Raw genomic sequence first — 27,674 nt, forward strand, 5'->3', positions numbered from 1 at the left:
AGCTGTATAGGTCTTTGACAGAAGCGACCTGGCCACGAATGAAAGCTCAATGTAGTGGCCTGTCATGTGGAAATTATAGCAGCCAAATATTCTAAACGCGGGATGTTGATTCTAATTGTAGAGTGAAAAACCGGAGGACCCGGAGAAAAATCCACGCAACCACGTGGAGAGAGACACCGCAAACTTCAAATATACAGCAGGCATCAATGTCGGGATAAAACCCACAACCTCATGTGTACCAGGCGAGGTAGTTAACATCTCGCTACCATGGCGCTTGTGTTTACCTTATTCAGTGTCTCACTCAAATGTAGCTCGCTTTCTGCATTACTGCGTATAATAATGATGACCTCCTTTTGTCTTCAGCCCCATTCTATGTAGCTAAACAACACCTAAGTTTCTCATCCTAATTCACATTTATTTCGTATCGTCCCTGTTTTAGTTTGACCTGGGTCACCCCCCCCCCCGCCCCCCACATTACATTATCGAAATTTGAGTGTAGTTTTTAGAATCCTTATCCAGAAAAGCCTCACCGATTATCAAAGGTCAAGCCTTAATGATGCCGAGGATGTGACCCTAGTGCTTCCTCTCTGACATGTGGAAGGAAATCAGAGTGCCCGGATGAAACTCGTGCATACAAGAGCAGCACAAAATTTTTGATTTTAGAAAAAAATTACATGTGCTCACAATTCGAAATTTTGCACACTGCAACTAAAGGTCAAGAGCTCTCATTTAATGTTTTTTTTTTATTTGTATCTAATGTATGGACTAAGAACATTAGGATATATATAATCTGCATAAATATTCAAGTATCTTCCTGTGGGAGAAAATAAACAAAAAACACCAGCCATGTCACAAGAGCATTGTTGTGACATCACTGCTACTCCACCGTCAATGTCAATGCAGTGACACATCTCTCGGGTGCTAGGTGTGCCATTATAGCACTCTCTCACACTTCAAGGTATTTTTTCTCATGAACAAAGCCTTCAGATTGTCATAGAGTGCAGAATACACAGTCTACGTACACATCTACAACAACTATTTCTGTTTGGGTTACATCTTTATCAAATTTGAAAGGAGTCACTTGACCCTACGACCAAATCACCCAGAATGCACTCGGTTGAATCTGATCGAGGAACCTAAGCAAAGTGAGCCTGGACAGTGCCTGGATGGGTGGCCGCCAAGTATAAAACAGGTGTTATAGGCTCCCACGGTGTTCCTTTGTGGGCACAATTGCCACATATGATCCCTGCCATAACCTAGCCACACTGACCATCGTTGTGGAGTATGATCAAATAACCACGCTCGCCGCACCACAACCCGCACGGCATGGGGCGGTGACCCTCATCCAGCAGTGGACAAACACTGAGCAGTCACTTGAGCTGCGTGTGTCGCCAGCGAAGCCTGGCAAGTGCTACGGTGAGATGTGCGCTGTCAGTGGCGTCCACTGAAGTCTCACCTCGGGGTGAGGGACGGCGTACTGCCCCTGCAGAGCGTAGGCCTACGACCGGGACGGGGATAGGGGGGCATAGCGACACCGTTAAACATCGCAAACAGCAAACTCAGCTCGGCGCCGCTTGTGGCTTACTCGGCGGTGGTGGGACGGTGACTAAAGGAGGAGTCGCAACTAAAGGAGAGAATGCACCTGAGCATGAGTCCTCCGCGAAGACGGAGCGATGAAGTGAGCCTGGTGATTCTAGATTTGAAGCTTTCGTGACTGCAAGTTTTCATATTCTTAGGTTTTTTCGGTAAAGTCACGTAGGTAAAAAATTAAAATTAAAATCACGACGTTTCGGAGGCAACACAAGCTTCCGTCTTCCCCTGAAGACGGAAGCTTGTGTTGCCTCCGAAACGTCGTGATTTTTATTTAGTCACGACGCAACTCACGCCGCACACCGAGTCATTATCGTTATTTTTATTTTACTTTTATTAATTTTAATTTTTTACCTACGTGACTTTACCGAACGCGCCGCTGAGCAGCGAGTCCCCTTGTGTTGCCTCCGAAACGTCGTGATTTTTATTTAGTCACGACGCAACTCATGCCGCACACCGAGTCATTATCGTTATTTTAATTTTACTTTTAGTAATTTTTATTTTTTACCTACGTGACTTTACCGAAAAAACCTAAGAATATGAGCCTGGTGATGTTTGTGACATCGCGGGATCGTCAGAGATGGCAACTGCATGGCGAGGCCTTCGTCCGGCAGTGAACGGACCGCGGCTGACGATGATGTGATCGTAACTGGCAGTGGACTCTACCTACTTTCTTAATTAGTTGGCTCTCGGATGACGGGGATTGTACATTTGTAAGTGTTTGGCATGAGACTTAACGCACCTTACAATTTCAGGATGACTCTGTCCCACGAGTGAAACAATTCAATCCCCTGGCAATGTTTTAGAAGCCCATATGAAGAAAAATGACGTTTGTATTTTTGTAGCCGTAAGCATGGACTTGACTATATCTGTGCACATTTCATTGTTTTTCTTGCCCCAGGTTTTTAGAAGATCAATAGATATTGAACGGGGAGCTTCTTCAGCTCCGGAGGAAGCTGCCGGTGGGTGGAGCTACCGAGTCGTTATCGTTACGATGATGCAGTTGAGTCGAGGACACTCAGGTGGTACCCATCTCCTGTTGACAGCCCTGATCCAGTGTCGGAAATTCCACATTCCTATGGCATGGCTGATTCTCTCCATAGGACAACCGCCGTTAACTTCCCCACACAGTGACACCCATTATATCGGGAGGATGGAGTCAACCCACCCCCCCCAACGAGGATTTGAACTCACAACCTTCCAATCGCGAGCTGCACTGGGCCACCTGGCCGGCTACAGCGGTCAGGCCCATCACCGTGGTTTAATGGGTTGTGTCGTGAGTTGCGTCGTGGATTGCGGCGTGGATTGCGTCGTGGGTTGCGTCGTGGGTTGCGTCTTCGGTTGCGTCGTGGGTTGCCGCGAGCGGGGAAGCCTACCTGCCCTCCGGCAAAGATGACGGGTGCAGCAGGAGGCTTGGGTCGGTAGGGGATGGTGGCTCCCTTTGGAGGAGACTGACACCGTGAGTTGTTGGGGTTGGCGCCAGCGATCGAACCGGAGGCAACAAAGAAACACACACCACGAGAATTCATCCCCAGGCACAAGCAGACGCAGAGATGCCCTGTTCATTGTGACAATGCTGCCGACTGTTTTGTGTGTAAGAATGCAGATGATTCATCCAGGAAAAAAAAAAAGCATCAATGACTCCCAAAACGTTATCAGGAGGGTCCTGCATGGGGATGTTTGGCCGATTCGATGAAGGGCACGTTTGGGTTCGCGTGGGAGGAATCCGGAGAACCGCGAGACACTCCACGAGCGGGTGATGCTCAGCACAGCCATCTCCTCGCCACACCTTGCAGCTCAATACCCACAACATCCAGCCAGGCCCGCTGTTCATCCGTTCATATTCTTCCAGAAATTATGCACTCTCAGCGTAATTTAGTAGTCTATAGGGGCAAGTATTGTTAGAGAGCAGCTGTTAAGGGCCATAATAGCACACGAGGGGGTGGTGTGCCCAATACCACACCTGCCCAGCCATCTTTGTACCTTTACTCCACCAAAACACAAAAAATGGAAATACCAAATCACGAGTCAGCTGAGCCTTTCTTGAATAAATAGATGATTGTGTTAACCACCTGAGAGCCCCGTAAGACAAAAACGTCTCTTTTACAAGAGACTTTGAGTGAAAACAGAGAAAATTATCCGATTAAAATGTAGCATTTCAATATTTTTCTATATTATCAGTACTGTATTGTTAACTTGTCGTTTTTAGGCTTCCAACGTTTCATGACCCTGGCTATTCAATCAATCGTGACAATTCAGTTTGGGTCCCAATTCCATTTATTAAAAAAATTGTCTAAATTGCAGTGTTTCATTTGTATTGCCCGTCTCGTATCTGTGTCACCTTGTCTGCTTTGTGTTGTTTGTCCCGTTAGAATATGCCTTACAAATATTCTACCCTTGCGCACTGTGCTTCGACACACATGTACGGGCGTAAGAATCGATCTTAATGATTCGTTCCACACCGAATCGTTCTTCCATTAACGCTCATTCCAGCGAAACGTTCGGTTTACTTAAATAGCACTGACAAAGTGTGTTTACGATGGGCGGCGAGCTGTGGCTGCGACTTTAATTACGTTCTCAAATACACGACGGAGGAGCCATTAGGTGGTGCACAGCGGATTCCCGAAGCGGCCCTTTCTCTGTTGTATTATTTCTCTTCTTAGAGGCTGCACCATTAAGCCAGTCAGCCTCTTCAGGAAAGAGGCTCTTCCATCTTGCTAATCATTTCTCCCACCTCGTGACGCCATTCACTTGCTCACAAAGAAGCTCGGCTCTAACCCGAGTAGCTATTTATTGCAAGTGACTCATAAATCGGTGAAGTGTTCGGACGAGAAAAACAAAACAAAAACCTGGATTAATTACAGCAGTCCAGTACTGCTGTGAATTGAATCATCAATGGTGCCACACAAATTGGTAACGGTGCCAATGCCGGGCTCTGGTTAATAGTGAAGCGATGAAAGGCGTGGGCAATGTGACAGGACATCTTCTTTGAGTGCTTGTCTCAACTTTAGTTTTTATCCTTCTGATGGGTTGTTTTCTTACTTCATTTTAGAAAAATATTTTCAGAACTCTCACTTTGCAGATTTTGCGTTTGTGCAAAACTTTAATTGTCTGTCCCTTCGTGTGCATGTCTGACTGTCTTTCTACCCGGCTGTCTGTTTGTCAGTCTGCCCACAGTCTGTTAATCTGAAATACAATGGCCAGAAAGTTGACTCTCTCCTACGTGCACACACAACATGGCAATGCCATGTGACTCGCACTCGTCACAATTACCCCGACTGCTGTTTGTAGATCACCTTTGCGTGCGTATTATTATTATCTGCATGTGAATATATAATCATTTACAAAGAGTCCTGGAATTGGGTAATGTTTTGTCGCTGTGTGTGCGTGTCAATCTGCCTGCCTGTCCACCGAACTGTCTGTTCATCAGTGTATCTGTCACTCCGCCTGTCAGTGTCTGTGTGTCGGTGTGTCTGTCACTCCGCCTGTCAGTGTCTGTGTGTCGGTGTGTCTGTCACTCCGCCTGTCTGTCTGTGTGTCGGTGTGTCTGTCGTCAGCCCCTCTGCCCTCCCTCCTCGATGTCCCCTGCAGTCACGAGCCGCTGTTCCAGCAACTAGGGCAACAGTGCACAGGCTCCTCGTCTCTCCTCCCTCGCTTCCCTCGAATCCCCCCACTCCCTCTCTCCTTTGTTTCCTCCTCCTCCTCCTCGTCCTCCTCCTCTGCTGCGGGGTTCACCTCCAGCATGATGACGCAGATCTGCTTGACGCACTGGATGATGGCCTCAGGGGCGCCTGACACGGTCACCGCCCTCTCTGTCGAGTTGGGAAGCATGTCGCCCGCCACCTGCACCTGCGCTCCTGTCGACTGCACACACGCACGAACCCCCCCCCCCCCCGCACCGACCACGGCACGCACACGGCCCCCCCACAAACGCTGCATTAATAACTCGTCCGATCGCAGCGCACGCTGGCCGTTTGCTTGGCGGTTTGCTCAGCGAAGATGCGGCGACGGAAAGTAGGCTGTTACTTGGTGAAGGGTGTTCCAATAATAGCAGCGTCGCTTTTGGAGTAAGACTGATGTCAAAGCTTTCACTCGAGGAGACAGATTGCACCGGAATGGACAGATGCGCGGAGCAAGGACGAATGGACGGACGAACAGAGGGATGGGCAGATGTACGGACAGAGACAACAGAGGCATGGACGAATTAGCGGATGGATTAACTCATCAGAGGCCCGCACGTTCACAGAAAAAAAGACTAAAGGGGTGAAAGACGAGAGAGTGGAAGGCGCACCAGGGCTGGTGCTGTGGACACAATTTCTGAATGAGCTGCAGGGGAACTCCTCTTCTCCGCGATGATATGGGGACCAATATTGTAGATCCTGTTTTCCGAGGGGTTATCGGCGATTGTACGCCTCTAGTCCGCTGGATAAAAACTTGTGGATAACCCTCCAAGTACTAGCATGAGTCTGTCACGTGGCTCCCCTCACCTGCAAAAAGGTGAACATTAGGCAGCGGCTTCGCGATGCATTATGGGTGAAATCTCGGATCATAGCAAGAAATAGGGCTGTGGATAATATGAGTTTTCACGAACCCTACCACATCTGTCCTCCCATCAGTATAAACGTGTACACCACAGTTAGTAAACCGGCAGCTGGGTAAAATGTGGGTGCACCCACCTCTTCCAACAAGTGTGGTGAGCGTGAAAGAGTAGACCACATGCCCGCTTCTAGGGGTTCTCTAGTGGAGGCCCTTCAAGCAGCAGTCGCGTGAGCGAGCAATTGCAGGGCTTCGCCTTGACCATTTACATGCAACTGCATCTGAAGGCGCTCACAGCACGGCGGGACGTGTGCACCACGGGGAACGCAGGGCGGTGTTTACATTTATTTTGTAAAAACAAAGCGCCACCGAAAGCACCTTACAGAGGAGGAGAAGGGGAAGATCGTGAACTCGGGTGGGAGGTCACGAGCGCAACCTCCCATTGAGCAGGGTAGCAAGCTTCTCGTGCGTTGGGTCTCGCAGAGGAAGTCAGAGCAGTCCTCATTTTGTCAACGCGCGCACCGTGCGGCATTCATCAATTCCTACGGCGTGCAGGCCACGGATGGCGTTTCACCATACTTCACCCACGCTGGTCATCGTCCCCACCCCTCCACCCCCAGGGTCACCTCTCGGATCTCCTTGATCTTGGAGCCGCCCTTCCCAATGAGGGAGCCACACTGGCTGGCCGGCACCACGAGGCGGAGCGTCACGGGGGGCTTGCTTGTCACCGCGCTGTTCGCCATCGAGGCGTTGATGTCCTGGTGGGGGAAGTGGGGGTATGCGGGACGTGGATAAAAAGCACGTGAGGGCCCTGCCTGGTCACTGCATCATCGCACGGCGCTTTCAGATGCGCTTCTGCGGCCATCTGGAACGCTCTTCCTTCCGATATTAATTACAACTGTTTATTTGCGTTTAGTTTGTCGTCCTTCTCCCTGCACCTCCGATTAGTGCGGCTGGCTTGGTACGGTACGCAAGAAGTTCAACATCCATACGTACATATAGTCAGCACCATTTCTGTGACTCAGGCATTGAGTGTCGCGTTTTCTCTGCTGGGGGGGGCTGGCCTGGGTGCGTCCTCGTCACCAGGGTGTAGGGGCTTTACAGGTGACGTCAATCGTGAAAATGTTTTAATGAAATCCTCGAGGGACATTTTTAAGAGCCCCAAAATAGCTTATCCCGCCGTTTACAAGTATACGGATTCCATTGTGATCCTCAATTGATTAGACTGCGCCCCGCCATCGGAACGTGGAATTCCCACCGCTGGCTCAGGGCCGCCACAACGGAGATGAGCGCCACCACAATGCGGGCATGAGCAAGAAAACACCGACGGTCAAGTAACTATTTTACTTAATTTATTTATCCAGGAAACCATCGATGAGTGTCAATACTTTTTAAGTGAGGTCTCGTGTTAGAATTTAATTTCAATTTTCAGAAGTGTTTTGACTTGAACGAGTCAAAACCCAACCACGGTCACTCCTTTGAGGGATGGTTCGTATTCCTCTGACGGCAGTGAAATGAATGATAAAATGAGCAAAAACATAATATTACTCATCGTCATGATTATGTCAGCCAGCAGAAGAAACCTCAGCATTTTGCTGGCAATGCCCACAATGTAGCCCACTCCCTGCCTTCACCAACCCATACTGACCTGGGTGGTGAAGTAAGAAAAATGCCATGGCTCATACGGCATAGGGAGGCCGTCATCCAGCAGTGAATTGACAAGGGCGCTGCACATACAGAGGCTGACAGTACCTGCCTGTCCTTCCCGCTGTGTAGACACTGGCACCACATGCTTAATGCGAGCAGTGGAGATGGGACTATGAGTTGATTATGTCGATAATTGGATAACAATTGTAATTCATTATTCTATGTGGTCAATGACTATACAAATGGAAGCTGCCCCACATCCTGCCTCCTGAAGGCTGGAAACCCCCTACAAGCCACGCTTAGCGTGACGAGACTGATGATGCAGATGATTTCATGAATCCTCACCTATCACCTTCCATCTTGCATAACCATAAGTAAAACAAATCTGCTACTTTTTTGTTTACCCAATTACTGTTGTGTAATCGAAGCGATAATCGGCAGAGTAATCGGTTACACAATCACTTGGATATCCAAAGCTCTTGCGAGCTGCGCGTCCCATCGTCGCACCTCCTCAAACTTGTTGGTGATCATGGAGAAGGCTTTGAAGATGGCGTCCGTCTGTCCGGTGATGGTGACGATGCGCTCGGGGCACGATCCCTCCGAGATGTTTATCCGTGCGCCACTCTGAGGGCAACACGCGCCGGCACAACCCCACACGCAGGGCTCACCCATCGCTCGCTCGCTCGCCAACTCAGGAGATGGGCACTTCTAAATTATATTAAACGTGCCAAATGACACGTATACCGTAGAGCCACGGTGTTTAATGCAGGGTATGTAGTGTATAATGTAGTGTATAATTAGTGATGGACAGTATCAAAATCATACGTAATAAAACTACGTAATTTCATTACACTTGCAATTGGTATGGAAATGACACACCTCAAAGTAATTGCCCATTTGTTTTGAAGTTACATTTACTGCAGCAATTTGTATATGAATGACCCTGGTGGCTGTATTTTGCCCATCTCTGTGCTTAATGCATGGGGGGTGTAAGCAAGGCTGGGCTGTTAGAGGTCAATGTAACGGGTTTCCAGTCCACACTTTAACATTTGCATAACTGTCATTGATGTTCGTAATATTTTGTTTGAAAAAATAATTTGGTGAATATCAGTGGAAACGTTCTATTCAGTGAACAGGCTGAAATTGTGTGTACGTCCTCGATATTTTGCCAAATAAAATGCATCTTGGATGCGGCGAATAAGTCTTCACTCAGAGTTAGCTGCATGTGATGGATTCCATCCAATCACAGAGGGTTTTTAATCAGAACGCTACTGAGAAATACGATACACGTGGCAGGTTCCATCTTATCAGAAACAGTTATAATCAGGAGTCTACTGTACAAACAGTGTGCATGTTGCAGCACACAAAGCCAGTCGTGGCCATTGCAGAAGAATTCCATTATGGAGAATGGCAAAGTTACCCAGTCTATTTTTGTACGCATTCTGATTAGAATCAACCGAGTTATTTCTCCTGCTTCGTAATAAAACATCGGTGACTGTTCATTTGAAAGAGTTATCCAATGGCAGGGGGCACGTGGATGGCCACAGTGAATTGCTTGATGCAATTTCGAAAAATCATTGCCATTCTTTTTTAGGAATGTGGTGAATTTTTATTCAAATGCCTTCAGTCAAGTGAGCATTTGGTCTCACAAGAAAGCGTGGTTACACTTTACGTGCAAAACTGGAGAGTGACAGCAGCGACAGATGTATTTAAACGTGCTGCGAGTGATGTTGGTTTTTGATGTTTACCTTCATCATGGGACCTTTACCATCTTAACACTTTTATTGCCAGATGCGATCAAACCAATTCTTATATTTTGAGACTGGCAAGGGAGTTCCCATGATGTAGGTGCTCACCCCGAGCTATAAATGCCCTGGTAGTGGCACTGTCTTTGTGCTGTTCGCCTCTTGGCGCTCTCTGATCTAACGCTGTTCGAGACGATGCTCTCAAGATAGCCGTGTGGTTAATGCAGACATGGTTCCTCGCAAAGGGTTTCTGTTTGGTGTTTTAACATCTTAACGCCTGTTTCATCGACAGAAAAGATAAAAGCAATTCTTAGAAGTTTACCTCTTCCCGCATCTTCTTCACCGTCTCCCCTTTCTGCAAAATAAATTGCGAATTGCCGCATCACTTGATGAGTGTGACAACGTGGGATGAAGCATCTGTTGTTCTGCGTGACTGAACGCGTCGTTTGTGACCAATAAACTTTCATTCGGTGATTCGAGCCAAAAAAAATAGCAAGATGTGAAACTCAATATTTGGAGAACCTCTGAGCATTAAAAAATAATGAATCGATTGACATTGTATTGTTGCATGTGTGCTCTGAATAGAGTTTGCTATTTTTGACAGTTTATTTTGAAATCGAGTTCATCACAGGATCTAAAATATTTCATGAAAACAGACCACACTGCAGGTGACGAGCTAAGCAATGAAGAGTTTGAAAAATGTGACAACAATATCTTGTGAGACGTACCTTTCCAATGATGCTTCCCACCTCCTGCAGTGACACAAAAATCATAACAGCACGTACACAATGTTCAGTTTCATTACGATTATACATAAATGATTAAATCTGTGCTTTCAAAATGCGAGTTACATAACACTGCAAAATCACACGCGAGTACGATGACTGTAAAAATTAACCCGTAAAAACAAAGTTTTTCACTATAAATCCTTTATATGCGTGGCGGCTAGAGTCCTCTCGTCCTCTGGCTTGAGATGGCTGCCACCTATGTGTCAGATGATTGTCTGCCACCATTAAGCAATTGGTAATTAAATATTTTTTTAAAAAATCCCTAAACAGTGTAAAATTTTGGAAAAATTCACGAAAATTAATTGTCACGCACAACGAGTCTATGTGCAAAATGTCAGCTCGATTGGATTACGGGAAGTGGGTTAAAAAACGACCGAAAGATTTGCACGGTCGTAAGCAAGCAAGCAAGTACGCAAGCACGCAAGCAAGCAAGCAAGCGAACTTAATATAAAGGATTTAAAAATAGCTCATGATAAATTAAAAGGCACTAAGACCAGTGCTTTGAAGCGACACACGTGAGTGTGTTGATGCTGCACCTAACTGAATTACATCGTGTGTGTTTGTGTGACGTATTTTATGATTACAACATGAGCTGTCATTAAGATGAAGAAAGTATCAATATGCATATGAGAACGGGAGTCACACAAAGAGACGTTATTCACGTGTTTTCGAAACATCGAATTGGGGAAACGAAAACAACAATGGTAGCAAGGTGGCTTATGAACCCAGCTTGGGATTCACGTAGATTGACTCAGCCTAAAAGAAAGATGGTCATGAACATGGGCACTGGGGAGACAGAATAATCTGGGTCTATGCTGCTCGCGTCACGATCCTTCCGTGTGCCTTGTTAGGTGCTCGCTGACAGCAGTGAAACTGAGCTTCGCACGCTCGTTCCCCGACGTGAACCCGCACATCGCAGACACGCGGTCTTCGATGTTTACCGAAATAAAAAATGACACTTTTTGTCCTGCTTCTGAGAAATATTTAAAAAAACCGATTTCAAAAGAAAAACTGTCCTCACATTGTAAGCCCAACAAAGAGAGATGGGGAGGCAGTGGTAGCGGGGGGAAAAAAAAAGTCCCGACTAATAACACAAAACAAGATTTTTTTTTTCTCTCTCCGCCTCTCACTGCGATTGAAAGGGACGTGAATCTCGTCCGCTTGGGCCCTGAGCCAGCGACGGGCCCGTGAAATCCGTTCCGACGGATGAGCAGAGCGAGCGGCAAGCCCCCCCCCCCTACTCCGCCCCGCGCTTCATTAAATTCTCTTGCTTCGTGGGCCTTGTCTCGCCCGCGGGCACAAGGGCGGCTCCACGCCGCACCGCTCGACAAACCCAACGACGGAATCCCTCCGCGCGACGCGCAGAAAACCGACACCAGATCGCGCTGCGATTCTCCCTCGGCAGACGCGCGTTCAGATTCTTCTTTAGATGATTTTTTTTTATGGCTGCTGTAAATTTCTGTGCGCTAAGCCACTTTGTTGAGCTTTCATTTGTGATAGCCAGGCCGCTTTTAAAAAATAAGTGAATAGGTCAGTGGGCTTTACCTGGTAAGATGGAAAAAAAATGTTTAGTTTTATTTGGATATTTTTGTTAAATGATTTGCTTACATTTCCTATCATTTGTACTCTTATCGTGTTTTGTATTCTTTGTTGTTGTAACGTTCTGACCTGCCCCTCCTGGACATCTTTGAAAATAGCTTTATAGCTCTTTTTCTTCTGTATAAATAAATATTCTGATTCTGATTCTGAAATAGAGTTAATGGCTTTGCGTCATGAGAACGTGGAATTTCCCCTACCCACCACCTGCAATTCTGCAACTGATGGAATAAGTGGAATACTGCAAATATGGGAAGTGATCCCACACCAGACATGGCCGTTTAAGGATATTAATCCCGCTTGGCAATGTGTGTATTTTAGCAGTCTTGCAAATTATTTCATTCCCCTTCGTATGTTTCGGCATGCCACAGCTAGACACACAATTGTCAGCACATATCGAGATGTTATAGATTATGGCAAATATAACAATTTCCCTGGGGCTCTGTGTGGTGAAAAATGTAAGTAACGTGTTAATTTTCATCACAAAACAATTGTAAGTCTTTGTCACTAGTCGCAAACTCCAATTGTAAGCCTATCCACAAATTGCCTCCTCCCCCCCCTTTCAGCCCAACTCTCATCACAATTACTCTGTTATGCTGATCAAGATTGCTGGCCCTGCCAAATGACAAAAACTGCCTCCCCGCTGCTGCAATTGGTCAAAGTAGACAAAACGTGACGCAGGAGAATTCAGATTGAATCATCCGACGCACACACGCGCACGCACACACAAATACACACATGCACAAAAGCACGCACATACGTACACACACACGAAACGTGCGCTGCGGAAAATGGCTTGTAAAAGCCATCGGTGTATGCCTCAGCTGGTCATAATACAGCAGCAGCTGGAGAAAAGCACACGTTATATAAGCACCGTTCTCATAAAATAAACACGTGCTTGTATTGCACTTGGTGGGGTCGGGGTGGAGGCAAAGGGCAACGTCTGATACAAGTACACTGCTTCGGATATAAGCACACCTGAACTTGCTCCCGGGGGGGGGGGGTGCTTTTACGCAGCTTCAAATGGTCAATACTCTTACTGTCGTTTATGAATTATGCTGTGCTCAATTCGTGTTGAATTAATCCTTCGTTAAATATGCTGCTCCTCCACCATTGTGCACATGTCGTCTCTGACTTTGTGCGAGGGACCTCCGCTTGCATGAATTCTGAGTGCGTTTTAAATCGCACTCAGTACAACGTTTGGTGCCGTATTTTAGTTTCAATTGCGCGAAAGTATTCAACGTTTGAAATTAACTGCATCATGCTGGGTGAAATGTTTGGCCTTTTATTAAATTGCATTACAATTTATCGTCCCATCGTTATTATATGTACATAGTTATTATATGTACACCGACGCGGCATACAAAGCACAATGGCAGACCATGAAGATGTATATTTTTGTTGGGTAGACGTTTTGGAAACCAAATAAAAAAAACTCATGAATTAAAAAACACACAAAAAAGGCAAGAGAGGAGACAAATTGGAGTGACTTCAACATGAAGAAAGTTTTGCCTTTCATATCGACACACATCTAGCAAAACGAATAAAATTCCATCGTCTGTAATAAAAAAAACTATGTTAATTTAAAGGAAAATTAAATAAAAGCCAGAATCGTGTGATTGTGACTGTGCAATCTAAACTAAAGACCATATCGCAAACCACTGTAGTCTGTGCTCTTTCAACGGAGGAGGAACAGCAAAACGACACGAACTCTGCTGAAGTCCTCTGGTCGTGGCGAGCAGACTTCCACGTTGGGATTTATCTCCTGAACATATTGCCACACGCAACAGTAGAATATAAGAACAATGTACACCCCTTTATCAATCCACTGCTGGATGATGAATAATACATTCCACAATCCGCAACAGGGTAAATATTTTTAAAATCCAGAAGAGGGCTTTTTGTGTTTTGTTTAAATCACAGTCGCTGAACAAGCACAGACCCAGGGGCCCCGAAACGTCAAACAGCCAGAAACATACAGCACGATTGAAATTGAAAGTGCCCGCCATCACCCGCAGGCGCTGCTCTGTGTCGTGTGAAACGTTCATCTTGTTCCACTCCCGCATCGGCGAGCCGCACATGTCGTGTCCGAGTGCGCCGCGCTCCCTCCCCATCCACCGTGACAACCACGCCGCCACAGCGATGAATGTCCTCACCGCGGGGGGGGGGGGGGCGACCGCGCGTCCCCGCCGCGTTAAACACTTCCAGCGAGCCCTGGCGACGGTCGCTGCGCGGAGCCGCACAATGGGAGCCGGACGAGGGCGGCCGTTGTGGTGGTGTCGGTGCGGCAGGGCTTTGCTTCGGGAGTGGAAGTGCTGTCACGTCTCTCAGTGAGACAAGGCTCAACCACAATCACCATCGATTGACCGACCGACCAACCGACCGACCCATCGACCGACCGATCGATCCATAGATCAACCGACTGACCGATCCATTGATCGACCAACTGACCGATGCATGGACCCATCGACCAACCGATCGATCAACCGACCGACCGACCGATCAACTGACCGATCCATCGACCGATCAATCGACCGACTGACCGCGTCCTCTCTTGCACTATCCCCCTAACTCTGCCAAAATGGCACAGTGTGCCAGCTGCGCTGTTACGCCCAAGGGTTCGTCCCAGCGTAAGTCACCGTGACGTTGGTGTGATCGGAGGTGCGGGAAGCGGAGCGCCGCGGTGTTTGGAGCATGGTCCTGCACCTGCGCGTTACAGGGGCGGTGACGCCGGCCCAGCGGCGGCACGATCGCTGCGTTTGTGTCGAGGTTCACGGCTCGGAATCCAGCGGCCGCCCTCACTATTACCGCCACGTAACAACCATAACAATACGACTACAACGTGCCGTCTGCTTTACGGTAGACGGACGTTAAAGATCCCCTGACATCATTCGCTAGAGCGGTGCCATCGCGTGTCGGCGTCAAGGTCCAAAGTAGACAAATTAGAAAACTACACCGCAAATTATTCAATATTCTTTCGTATGGCTGCTGATGTAGATGCAACGCAACGACGACAACTTCACATTGAAGTGGTCAAGTCAGAAAACTGCATCAGGAGCAGCGGAGTGTATCCCTGCGATGTCTATTTGTGGATGGGGCATTGCGTCGTTATACGTTGGGATTATACACACAGCGGCAATCATCACCGCCTACTTGCAGACTAGTTCCCCAGGGTCCCTCTTGCAAATGAAACTATCCTGGTCTCTTGAGCTCTCACCTAGTTAAACAACATTCATTTGAAACGAGTAACCTGATCAAGGCCTACTACACCATCAAGGGGACAGGACTTTGGCTGTTCTTGTGATTTTGGTGGTCCCGTGACCATTGAGGACCTCAGCTTTCCACAGACTTAACAATCCGTTTTGGATTGGAATTTAAATGTCTGAGGGCTTTAAAGTCCTGCCTCATGTCTCGAAATGTCTTACTGCAGGTGTATTATTAGTTTATTTGTTTGTTTTGCATAATCGTTTAAGAGAATGCCACCCTTTTGTAAAAGTAATGTGACTTGAGAATGCGGTTGAAGGTGTTTTGCTTCAAAACTAGAAGTTCTACTCTCATGATTTCCGGCTCATTTTTCCACTTTCCTTCTTACTGAAACTACGAGAGATAAATAACTGAGACTTGTTTTTTTTTACTTTTTTTGCATATTTCTCGCTTCATCTGTAACCTACAATTGACTGGCTACCAAACTGCACGGCACAACCACGAACATTTCACACCCACCAATCAATGTAACAAAGCTCTGCAAGATCATAAAACATAATTTTAATTCAACCACGAATTTTGTATTTAGTTTTGCGACATAGTGTAGGAACCTTGAAGTTTGTCTTAAGAAGTGCTGTGGTTTAAATGTAAAATTTGTAAAAAAAATTGGCGAATACCTTGGAAATAAACTTAGAGGTACAATTAAGAGTTAAGAGCCTGAGCATGGGTGACTAATATTCCTGAGGTCAGCGAGGCTTGGGCACGTGCCAAGAAGAGACGAAAACGGATGTTTACCTTCCTATAATTTGCACTCCGACTGTGTTTTTGTACTGTTTGTTGTTGTAACGTTTTGACCCGCCCCAACTGGACATCTGTGAAAAAGAGCTTTATAGCTCATCGGATTCCTCCTGCAGGATAAATACAGATTCTGATTGTGATTTTGAAAGAGTAGAGCTGTGGAGGTGGCACTGGCGCAGGGTAAAGGAGACGCGATGGAACGAGACATGAGGGCGGTGGATGTGGCCAGAGAAGACACGCAAAATAGAGAAGCATGAAGATAGAACATTTAAGCAACCAACCCCATTAAATAATTGGACTTTTGGCTGAACAGAAGAAAATACACCTAGACCAGTGTAATGACACGGGAAGGTTACGGTCATAACAAAACAATCAGATTTGCATTCATAGCGTGTCTAAGTACAATTCCATCCCAAGACGCCGCACAAAAACAGCGTGACATACGCATCACGTAGACGGTAAACATAGACAGTACATTTCGATTGAAAGCTTTCGTGACTGCAGGGATTCATCTTCTTGGTTCTTTCGATAAAGTCACGTAGAAGGGAAATAATAAAGGGAAATAATAAAATAACAAGTAAAACATTTATTTTATTATTTCCCTTCTACGTGACTTTACCGAAAGAACCAAGAAGATAGACAGTACACATTTTAAACATACATTCGAGAAATGAGACAGAAGAGTAGAGGAAAAGACTAGAGCCTGAAATAGAATAGTGGCAGGGAGCCACCAGCACGGACGGCTGGAGGGGAAGAGGACGAAGTCCCATCCTGTGAGGGCCACAGAGGAGAGGGGCGACCTCCCACTGAGCACAGGTCGGCTGTGGGTTTCGACAGGAGGGCCCTACCATTGGTGAAGGTGCAATCCCTGCCGTGCGTGTGTCGTGAGCAGGGCTTTATTTCAGACCGGAGCTGTCCAGGGTCTAACCCACCCACCCCACTCCCCGCGCTGTTAGGGAGAAAGCGGGCGGGGGTGGGACATGGGGGGGGGGGACGCCTGGAAAACATTCTGTGATGAGAGATTAAGCTCTGGCCGCGAGTGGTGGGGTGGTGCCGTGCGGTGCCGCCACTCGCCTTGCCGTGCATGAGCAGGCGGATGGTGAGCGTCACGTTGAGTCCCGACTCGGTGATCTTTCCCTCCATCCTGCCCGGGACGTAGCGGCGGGGGGTGCTGGAGGGACAGGGTTTTCGGGGATTGCTAGGGGGTTGGTACGGCAGGCACGGGTACACCTGCGGGCACACACACACGCGCACCCCAGCCGCGTCAGACAGCGCGTACGTTCTTTTGCAATCGCGACGAGTTAATTTCCGATAGTTCCTGTCCGGAAAATGATGACGTAAAAAGGCAAACCACGTCCAGTTTTTCTCCTGCTATGGCTGTGGCTGCACGTCATGTGCCACCTATTCCAGTCCACCAGTGACCAGGAAAATATTCAGGGAGAAATTAAGCCCCGCTTATAGATCCTAGGTATGATTGTGTGTGTGTACACTCGATGAGTGACTGCATGATGGTGGACAGCACACTGAGCTGCAAACTCGGCCAGGCATCTCGGTTCAATGGTGAACGACAACTGACCTGGTCCTGGGGGTCCTCTGGGTCAATTCAGCCTCACATGGGCACTCAGTGAGGGTATGCGACTCCAGCACTGGGAGACAGCGGTGGCCGAGCATGGTGCTGATGACGCCACCACCACCGTGTGTGCCGCCGGTGCAGCTTTAATAAGGTCTCGCGAACAGCAGTCGCCCAAACTGTGTGGCTCTTGCCGGGGGGGGGGGGGGGTGGACGTTGTCTTTGTGCGTGAAGAGCAGCAGCTCCACTCCCATTGCTCGTGGCTTCGTTGCCGATCTGGAGAGGTGCGATGTTAACCTCGTGCTCAATTGACACCCTTGCGAAGGAGATGTTCGCCCTCAAGGGTGTTTCCACGTCAATTATCTTCACTAATTGATTATGAGCACACATACACATTGTTGCGACTGCCTATCTGGTGGAGAAAGGAATGATGGAGCCACATGGATGAATCCACCAGCACGCATCATCGGAGATTACGAAACCCACGGTGGAGTTTGTAACCTGCTCAACGTGGAGTGTTTATAGTAATAATAACAATGGTCTCTATCCAGGAAAGCCCGAGCCTCAAGACTCTTTATCGGGAGGGTCCTGCATTCGGATGTTTGGCCATTTACCATCTCGAGTGTTTAGCTTCGTGTGGGAGGAAACCGGAGGACCCGGAGAAATTCGACGCATGCGAGGGGGTGACACTCAGCGTGCCTCCCAGCCCCACGCCGACAACACCTGCCAAGCCCTCTCGATCACCCGTCCGAGTACTACCCAGGCCACAACCGGCTTGGCTTCTGAGATCCAACGAGCTCGGGTGCGTTCAGGGCGATTTTGATCGCCGCTGTTGATGTCGTCTCACTCGGCACCACTGCGGCTTCCACAGAAACGTCGCTGCCATCACGTCCCTCCGAGCACCGCATCGCGCCCCGTACACTACAAGATCCCCCCCGCCCACCGCATCGCACCTCGTACACTACAACATCCCCCCCCCCCCCACCGCATCACATCCCGCCAAGGGTGGCACAGTCGGGTTTTTTACAATCGGGTTTAATTGTCTTTTTATGTTAAACCCGATCATCTGAGATTGGGAGAAATCCGGTTTAATTGGTTCTAATTGCAGAACCGCACTTCGCCAACTTCTCAAAGCTGGGCTTCATCCATTCCAAGCGAAGGAACTCACTGGCGCCCACGATTGTGGAGGAGAAGCTCGTGTTCATCAAGACCAACCTGCCCGCCGCATTCTACGACTACCCCGTGCCCGACGGCCCCCCGAGTACGATAGCAGCACCGACGAGGAAGCAGCCTAAGTCTTCGATCAGAGTTTCGTATTCATTAAACCAGGTTTTATTCCCCGAAATCGGGTTTAATTGTATTAAAGAAAAAACCCGATGCCTGCCGCTGGAAAAATCGGGTTTTTTCCACCCATGCATCCCGCACGCCACAACACCCCCCCACCGCCAACGCAAACGCCTTCCTGCCTGATCACCTCTGCGTCTCGTCCCCTGAGTGACTCGAGTCAGGTTCGACTGCACTAACAAGTGTCGCGGATGCTGCCACTGGATCCTGTCGGAAGGGGAGAGGCGGGGGGGTCAGCTGTCGTCTTCACTGGCCAGCTTTGAACATTGCCCTTGTCCCAGTTGTGCCTCGCTTAACACAGCCACCTTTAGTATATCTCCACAAACGATTTTGTCAATTTTACACCAACTCTGTTCTATTGAACGTATTATTAATTTGTGCCCAGACCTCCTTATACAGGGATAAACATGTGAAATAACGTGGCCTCTCTTGTAGACATCACGTCTGCTAAAAGGCTGATCGCTTTTCGACTTTGTTTTTGTGCATTCTTAACGTGTTTTTTTGCAGGTTAAAATTATACCGTACCACAGTACTGTACTTCCTCAAGTTTTACTGAAAAGCTTCCTTTCATACAGTATCTCCGCTGAATCCGTGCAGGACTCTTATAACCCTAAAACCTTTTAATCATGTTGATTTGAAATAAAAAAGATAAGGTTTTCTGTAATCCTTGCATGGCTAAGCCGGGTGGTGGCTGTACAGATGGCTCTAATCCAGGTCCCAGCTGCTCTGAAGAGTGGTGGGACACCAAAAACTGATCGGTCAAAACGCTGGGGTAGCTACTCCACCCCCACTACCACTGCCATGATAACCACGACTACCACCACCGCCAATCCAATATCTACCACCCTGACCACCTATAAACTAATCTAAACTACGTCTTATATCACCAGGTAAGGCCCACTGAGCTATATAGATATTTTTTTAGAAGCGATCTGGCCACAAATGACAGCTCAACGAAATGGCTCATCGTGTGGAAATGTATAGCAGCCACATAGTCTAAAAGCACGATTCTAAATGTGGAGGGGAAAATCGGAGGACCCGGAGAAAAATCCACGCGACCACGTGGAGAACTCGCAAACCGCAAAATAAACAGGCATCGGGATCGCGATCGAACCCACGAGCTCCTGAATACCAGACGGGGTCGTGAACATCTCGCAACCGTGATGCCCCTACTACCATAATTACCATCACAACTACAAACATTACCATCACCACCACCACTACCTCCACTGCCACCATCACTACCTCCACTACCGTGAACAATACGACTGTCACTAGCACCACTACCGACACTGGAGACTCAAGTGCCTGCTGCCGCAGTACGAATGCGGTGAACGTCGCACAAAGGAACGTCTTTGTCAGTACGCGAAAACATCGCTCAATTTCACTCCGCATCTCCAGAAGCTCTTGACTGGAGATCAAAACTTATAACATCTTACTGTCAAATATTGCAATTCATTTATATGACATGATCACCATCACCAGCAATGCCACGAGCATTGTCACCACTATAACCACCGCCACTACTATCACCACTACGATCACCACCAATGTCACCACAACCATGACCACCATGACCACCAACAAACAACACCACTACCACCACCACCGCCATCACCACCAATGTCACCACAACCATGACCACCACCACAGTGGCGTCACTAGGGAGGTGCGGGGGGGGGCAGACCGCACCGGGTGACACCATCAGAAGGGGTGACACCAAAATGACTGTCCAAAACATTTTTGTGCAGTGTTTCTGCAGAAATTTATTCTTTTTTTTTTATAATAAATATATCCCTGTAGTTGGTTATAACAATTTTTTTTTCGTAAGCCCAGCTTACATGTACTGCATCAATATACATATAAGGCTAAAACTCGTTGCTAATTTACTTTTTCAACGGTTTAACTCAACTTGATTCCTCTGTTTGTCGTGGTCAAATCTTGTAATCAAAATTTCGTCTACTTCCCGTTGTGCAATTAATTCCACATTTTGCACGTGGACTCAGATCCGGTGACAATGCATGCCTGAATCAAAATCGGCATCAATTACTCAATTAATTCGCTACTTTAAAGCAATTTACATTTTGTATGGACGCATTATTATTTATATATATATTTGTGTGAAGGTCAAAAACGCCACAGTCCCTAAACTGTGGAATCGGCTCGCACACAACGCAGGCGCCTCGTGTCTTAGGCGCCATTGACGCACTTCTCGACCGCGAGTTAAACGAAGTTGTTGATAAAACCGTTGTTTTAAAAAAACTACTTTTTTAAAAGGAGTTAATTTAACATTCTAATGCGCTCCGGTCAGAGCTCTCATTGTTACCCAACGACAGTGACGCTTCGAGTCACGTGGTCTCGTCTGCACGTGCTAGGAGCACGCTGTTGTGTTCGTCGCTGCTCGTGTTTTTATTGTCGCTGATTTTGTCAAGATTTCTGGTGTTTTAGCTACAATATTGTGGTAATTAGTATTTGTGAACCTATATCGATAACTTTTCTGAGAATTAAGTCGTAATTAAAGGGAATGTTGTAATTTTAAGGTGTAATTTTAATTTCACTCTTTGGTTCTTTCGGTAAAGTCACGGAGAAAGAAAATAAATAATAGAATACAACGTTTCGATTGCAACACAAGCAACCGTCATCAGGTGTTAATGAATGCAAGCTCGGAGAGAGACAGAGAGAGTGTGTGTCTGTGTCTCTCTCTGCGTGTTTGTCTCTCTCTCTGTATGTCTCTCTGTGTATGTCCCTCTCTGTGTCTCTGTGTATGTCTCTCTGTGTCCCTCTCTGTGTCTCTCTGTGTGTTTGTCTCTCTCTGTCTCTCTCTGTCTCACGCAAATTCGTGACGCGTTCTCTCTGTGTCTCTCTCTGTGTGTTTTTCTCTCTCTCTGTGTCTCTCTGTGTATGTGTCTCTCTGTGTATTTGTCTCTCTGTGTGTCTCTATCTCTCTGTATGTATCTCTGTGTATGTCTCTCTCTCTCTGTGTTTGTCTCTCTGTGTATGTCTCTCTGTATATATCTCTCTCTGTGTGTTTGTCTCTCTGTGTATGTCTCTCTGTATATGTTTCTCTGCGAGCTTGCATTCATTCACACCTGACGACGGTTGCTTGTGTTGCAATCGAAACGTCGTATTATATTATTCATTTTATTTATCTACGTGACTTTACCGAAAGAACCAAAGAGTAATTCCTGCAGTCACGAAAGCTTCAAATGAATTTAAATGTTGCTAGTTGTTGACGTCACTACTATTGCCATTACATTCAGTGATATACGGGAATTACGATGTACGAGTCACATTGGTACAAAACACACGACTCAGGGTTCGGCTGCTGTAGGGTCTGGTGCGGGCAGAGGTCACGAGGGGTGATACCAACACTGGTGACGTCACTGCACCACCACCACGACCACTACCACCAACACCACCACTACCACCACCAACACGACCACCACCAACAAACACCACCACTACCACCAACATCACCAACACCACCAACACGTCCACCACCAACACGACCACCACCAATGTCACCACTACCACCACCAACATAAACACCACCAACACCACCACTACCACCAACACCACCACAACCATGACCACCACCAACACCACCACTACCACCAACACCACCACCAACGCCACCACTACCACCACTACTACCAACACCACCACCACTACCACCAACACTACCATCACTACCACTACTACCACCACCACCACCACACTACCACCACTACCACCAACACCACCACCACTACCACCACTACCACCACCACCACTACCACCACTACCACCAACACTACCACCAACACCACCACCACTACCACCAACACCACCACCAACACCACCACCACTACCACCACTACCACCAACACCACCACCACACCACCACCACTACCACCAACACCACCACCACTACCAGCAACACTACCACCAACACCACCACCACTACCACCACCAACACCACCACCAACACCACCACTACCACCACTACCAACATTATCACTAACACCACCAACACTACCACCACCAACACCACCACCACCACTACTACCAACACCACCACCACTACCACCAACACTACCACTACTACCACCACCACCACCAACACTACCACCACTACCACCAACACCACCACCACTACCACCACTACCACCACCACCACTACCACCACTACCACCAACACTACCACCAACACCACCACCACTACCACCAACACCACCACCAACACCACCACCACTACCACCACTACCACCAACACCACCACCAGCACCACCAACACTACCACCAACACTACCACCAACACTACCACCAGCACCACCAACACTACCACCAGCACTACCACCAACACTACCAACAACACCACCAACACTACCACCAACACTACCACCAGCACTACCAACACCACCACCAACACCACCACCACACTACCACCACACTACCACCCACTACCAGCAACACTACCACCAACACACCACACAGTACCACCACTACCACCAACACACCACAACACCACCACCACTACCACACCACCACCACTACCACCAACACTACCACCAACACCACCACCACTACCACCACTACCACCACACCCCCACCAACACCACCACTACCACCCTACCAACACTATCACTAACACCACCACCACTACCACCACTACCACCTACACCACCACCAACACCACCACCACTACCACCAACACTACCACCACTACCACCAACACTACCACCAACACCACCACCACTACCACCAACACTACCACCACTACCACCAACACTACCACCACCAACACCACCACCACCACTACCACCAACACCACCACCACTACTACCACCACTACCACCAACACCACCACTAACACCACCACCACCACCACTACCAACCACTACCACCAACACCACCACTATCACCACCACCAACACCACCAACACCACCACCACTACCACCAACACCACCACCAACACCACCACCAACACCACCACTACCACCAACACCACCACTACCACCAACACCACTACCACCAACACCACCACTACCACCCACGCCACCACCAACACCACCACCACTACCACCAACGCCACCACTACCACCCACACCACCACCATTATCACCACTACCACCAATGCCACCACTACCACCAACACCACCACCAACACCACCACCAGCACTACCACCAACACCACCACCACCACTACCACCACCACCACCAGTGACTTGACGCCCACTAAGATGGCGCCGCCTCGCCGAGCGTGGCGCACGGTGACCTCCGTCGTCTCAAGCGACATCGCAGCGGGTCAAGGTGTGGACACTCGGGTCAAGGTGTTATCACCCAAGTGTTACACTGTGCCTGTCCTCAAACAGCGGTGACATTACCTGCCACATGACTTATTCCTGCAGCGCATGGAACGTGCCACGGACACATGGGCAAGCGATCGGATATGCATCGAGAGAGAGATATATTGGTTTACATAAATAGCAATTGATTCTATACATTAAACACTTTGTTTAAGTTTAGGAAGCAAGATATTACAATCACAACACACTGCCAAATGTACATTCAAATTATATTAACTTGCGAAATACGAATGGGCATGTTAGCGCACGGTGCATTGCCGCTTGAATCCTTAACAAGCAAGACACTCTAAGACACTTTAGACATTCTAGACACTGTAAGACACTTTAGACACTCTAGACACTTAGACACTCTAGACACTTAGACACTCTAGACACTCTAGACACTCTAGACACTTAGACACTCTAGACACTCTAGACACTCTAAGACACTTTAGACACTCTAGACACTCTAGACACTCTAGACACTCTAGACACTTTAGACACTCTAGACACTTTAGACACTCTAGACATTCTAGACACTTTAGACACTCTAGACACTCTAAGACACTTTAGACATTCTAGACACTCTAAGACACTTTAGACACTCTAGACACTCTAGACACTCTAGACACTTTAGACACTCTAGACACTTTAGACACTCTAGACACTCTAGACACTCTAGACACTCTAGACACTCTAAGACACTTTAGACATTCTAGACACTCTAAGACACTTTAGACACTCTAGACACTCTAGACACTCTAGACACTTTAGACACTCTAGACACTTTAGACACTCTAGACACTCTAGACACTCTAGACACTCTAGACACTCTAGACACTCTATAGGACTGACTCTGCACAGCCGAGCAGGTCTACATCGTCGCCTTGACGGCGACCAGGGCGTTCCAAGTCGTGGGGATGGAGAGGGATCGTGCCACTAATGTCTGGCAACTCAAAAGGATTCTTGAACAAACCTCGCTGACTACGACGACGACATCGAAACGGTCAAAACTGCTCCACACTTTTGCTAATTTAATAAAGTGACGTTTACACTATGAGACCTCCTTTACCAGTAGCAAAATATAGTTTTACCCTTTTATCTGGTACAAAAACTGACACCTTTATACAAAGTTACGTTTGTCTAGAAAGCCAACAGGCTGACAGACTCAATTATATTAAATTGTACGTGGAAAAGACTAATGCGGGTCTGTTTTACTCGAGTAGCGACGATGATTTTTCGTTTTGTTTTTAACAGGGTACACACTCGCTTGCGAAGCAGCCCCCCCCCCCCCCCAGCAACGCTCACAGCCCAGACTACAGGCGACTCGCTAATTCCCACGGACGTGCGGCCCAACCACCACGATGAAGGACGTCTTACACAAAAACAAGGACGACATTCCCCTCTAAGAGCCCAATGAACGGCGGCCTCTCTACCACGGACGCCGACCCCCAGCGGACGCCCGGTGGGTGTCAGTCCGAGCCCGGCGGGGTGCGGTGACCCCGGCAGGGTGCGGTGATCCCGGCGGGGTGCGGTGATCCCGGCGGGGAGCGGCGGTGTCGCGCTCCCTTCACAAATCGCTGAACCCGAGCGGCAAGAAGCGGCCTCGTGTCGCGGCAGCCCTCGAGAGCCGTGCGAGTCGGACGGGGCGAGGGGAAGGTCACGCGAAGCGAGAGGGCCACGGGCAGATGAGGGCCAACCTGGGCGATTCCCACACGTCTGGGAAGACGACGCGGTGGCGTGGGGAGAAGAGGGGTCAGGTAGAGAGCTACGGGTCAGAGTTCACAAAGAGACGATTATAAATATGGGAAGAGGCCTGTGGAGCAAAGAGAGAGGTCGGTCGGGGGGGGGGGGGGGGGGAGCCAGGTGGATCGACTCATCAGAGAGGGCAACAGGAAGGCCCACGAGCGGCGAGAGGGCACACGCATGGCAGGAAACCACCGAGAATCCGAGAAGGGGGCAAGCCACGTGGGGGCCCGCCGACAACGAGGGTGGCAAGGGGGGCACCCAGGGGAGATGGTAACGGGGAGGCCTACTGACCGCGGCGGGAGCAGGGCACGGCGTCGCGTGGGGAGGCTGCGGAGGCCGCAGTGGAGAGGCCCCTCAAGCGAAAATCAAAACCTGAAAGCCGCTTAGGCAGCTTACGGCGATGGCTGCTCTAAATAAAAACCCTTTTAATCCGTGCGACAAGCAGCTCTTAATGTCCCATCAAAACAAATAAGTACATTTATAAATAAAGGGACCGCGCACTTAAATATCAGTTGCCGAAACAGGACCTCTCAAACCGTGGCTCGATCTCGGATGTTATAGCTCAGCGGAAGACGATTGTTTTACTCGCTTGAATGCCAATCAAGGATGGTAATGATGACATAAATGGGCTCCAGGGTGATGGTTAATAATGCAACACGATGACATGTTGCGCACTGCTGCAGGTCACGCACACTGAGATGTTTCCAGTTGTGTCTTTGAGTGTCACAAAAATTGTTGCCAAACATAACATTAAATTCAATATGACTCGCTAAAATTACTATGATATCCTCTGGTTATTACTGTGTATATATATTGAAAAAATAGCTATGTTTCCAACTAAATTTGAAAGATTACTTTAAAAAAGAGCAAAGTTTTGAGATGTTTATATATATTTATGTATATATACACATTCTCAGGCATTTAAAATAGTGTTTTTATGAAAATACCAAGAGATGCAATAACATTTTTAGTATTCAATGAAATTAGGAAATTACTATATTTTCTCATATTATACATATTTCACTTACACTGGATTGTCCATTAATTTAGATGCATATTTAGAATTGTATACCACAATTGCACTTTTTAAGAAGCTGGATTAATATTTGTTAAATTCAAATGGTTTACGTCAATCCCCCACTACTTTGATATTAAATATACTTGCAAACTATATTACAGACAAAAAAACACGTACAATTCTGATTAATAAGAATCACAAACTTTACAATCCTGTTTCCTTTGAATTATGGATAACACAAGAATTACCGACCACATTAAGTAACAAAAAAATGCTCGTTCTAAATCATTTACAAGGCAATGCTTTAAAATTATATCACCATAATTTTTCAGCAATACATCACCAACATGAACGTATCACAGGTACCATTTATCGGCAGTCATCACGTTTTGCACGCTTGCAAACTAAGCATTTAAACATTTTTCTTCGAACAAGCTACGCGGTATTCACACCATGCATTACGTACAACACACCGCTCTCGGCACATTTTCACAACAGGACATTTCGCACAGATGAGCGTTATTAATGTTATCTAGACGTACCCACTCCATCACTTCGTTTAGGCGTATCGAGCTTTTTAAAAAAAGAAAACGGTCGCAGTGGCTTTACAATCAGTCCGCCGGAAAGATCACCTGGAAGACTACGAGCGTAAACTGTGTCGCGAAAACTCGGTCAGTTTCGCTTTGTTTGGGCTTATCCTCTGTCTCGTTCCCTCTCGCTCTCTCTCTCTCTTAGTTTAACTTTGACGAGACGGTGGCAGC

The 27,674-nt window shown here is 47.7% G+C and overlaps 1 protein-coding gene across 1 annotated transcript in view; it reads right to left on the bottom strand.

Annotated features, from left to right (window-relative positions):
• The window catches only part of LOC133349832 (poly(rC)-binding protein 3-like), a 40,495-nt gene that overhangs the window by 12,719 nt on the left and 102 nt on the right, over nucleotides 1-27,674 (bottom strand). The window contains exons 2-9 of the mRNA XM_061563636.1: nucleotides 16,979-17,134; nucleotides 10,247-10,270; nucleotides 9,841-9,873; nucleotides 8,281-8,397; nucleotides 6,753-6,884; nucleotides 5,326-5,454; nucleotides 2,967-3,041; nucleotides 1,457-1,498 (exon numbers count right to left, since the gene is read on the bottom strand). Of these exons, the coding sequence (XP_061419620.1) occupies nucleotides 1,457-1,498; nucleotides 2,967-3,041; nucleotides 5,326-5,454; nucleotides 6,753-6,884; nucleotides 8,281-8,397; nucleotides 9,841-9,873; nucleotides 10,247-10,270; nucleotides 16,979-17,134 (708 nt within the window). The remainder of the gene's footprint in view (nucleotides 1-1,456; nucleotides 1,499-2,966; nucleotides 3,042-5,325; nucleotides 5,455-6,752; nucleotides 6,885-8,280; nucleotides 8,398-9,840; nucleotides 9,874-10,246; nucleotides 10,271-16,978; nucleotides 17,135-27,674) is intronic.

The sequence above is a fragment of the Lethenteron reissneri genome, chromosome 31, assembly GCF_015708825.2.
Source record: "Lethenteron reissneri isolate LAM-NWPU_2019-01 chromosome 31, ASM1570882v1, whole genome shotgun sequence".
Taxonomy (NCBI): Eukaryota; Metazoa; Chordata; class Hyperoartia; order Petromyzontiformes; family Petromyzontidae; genus Lethenteron; species Lethenteron reissneri.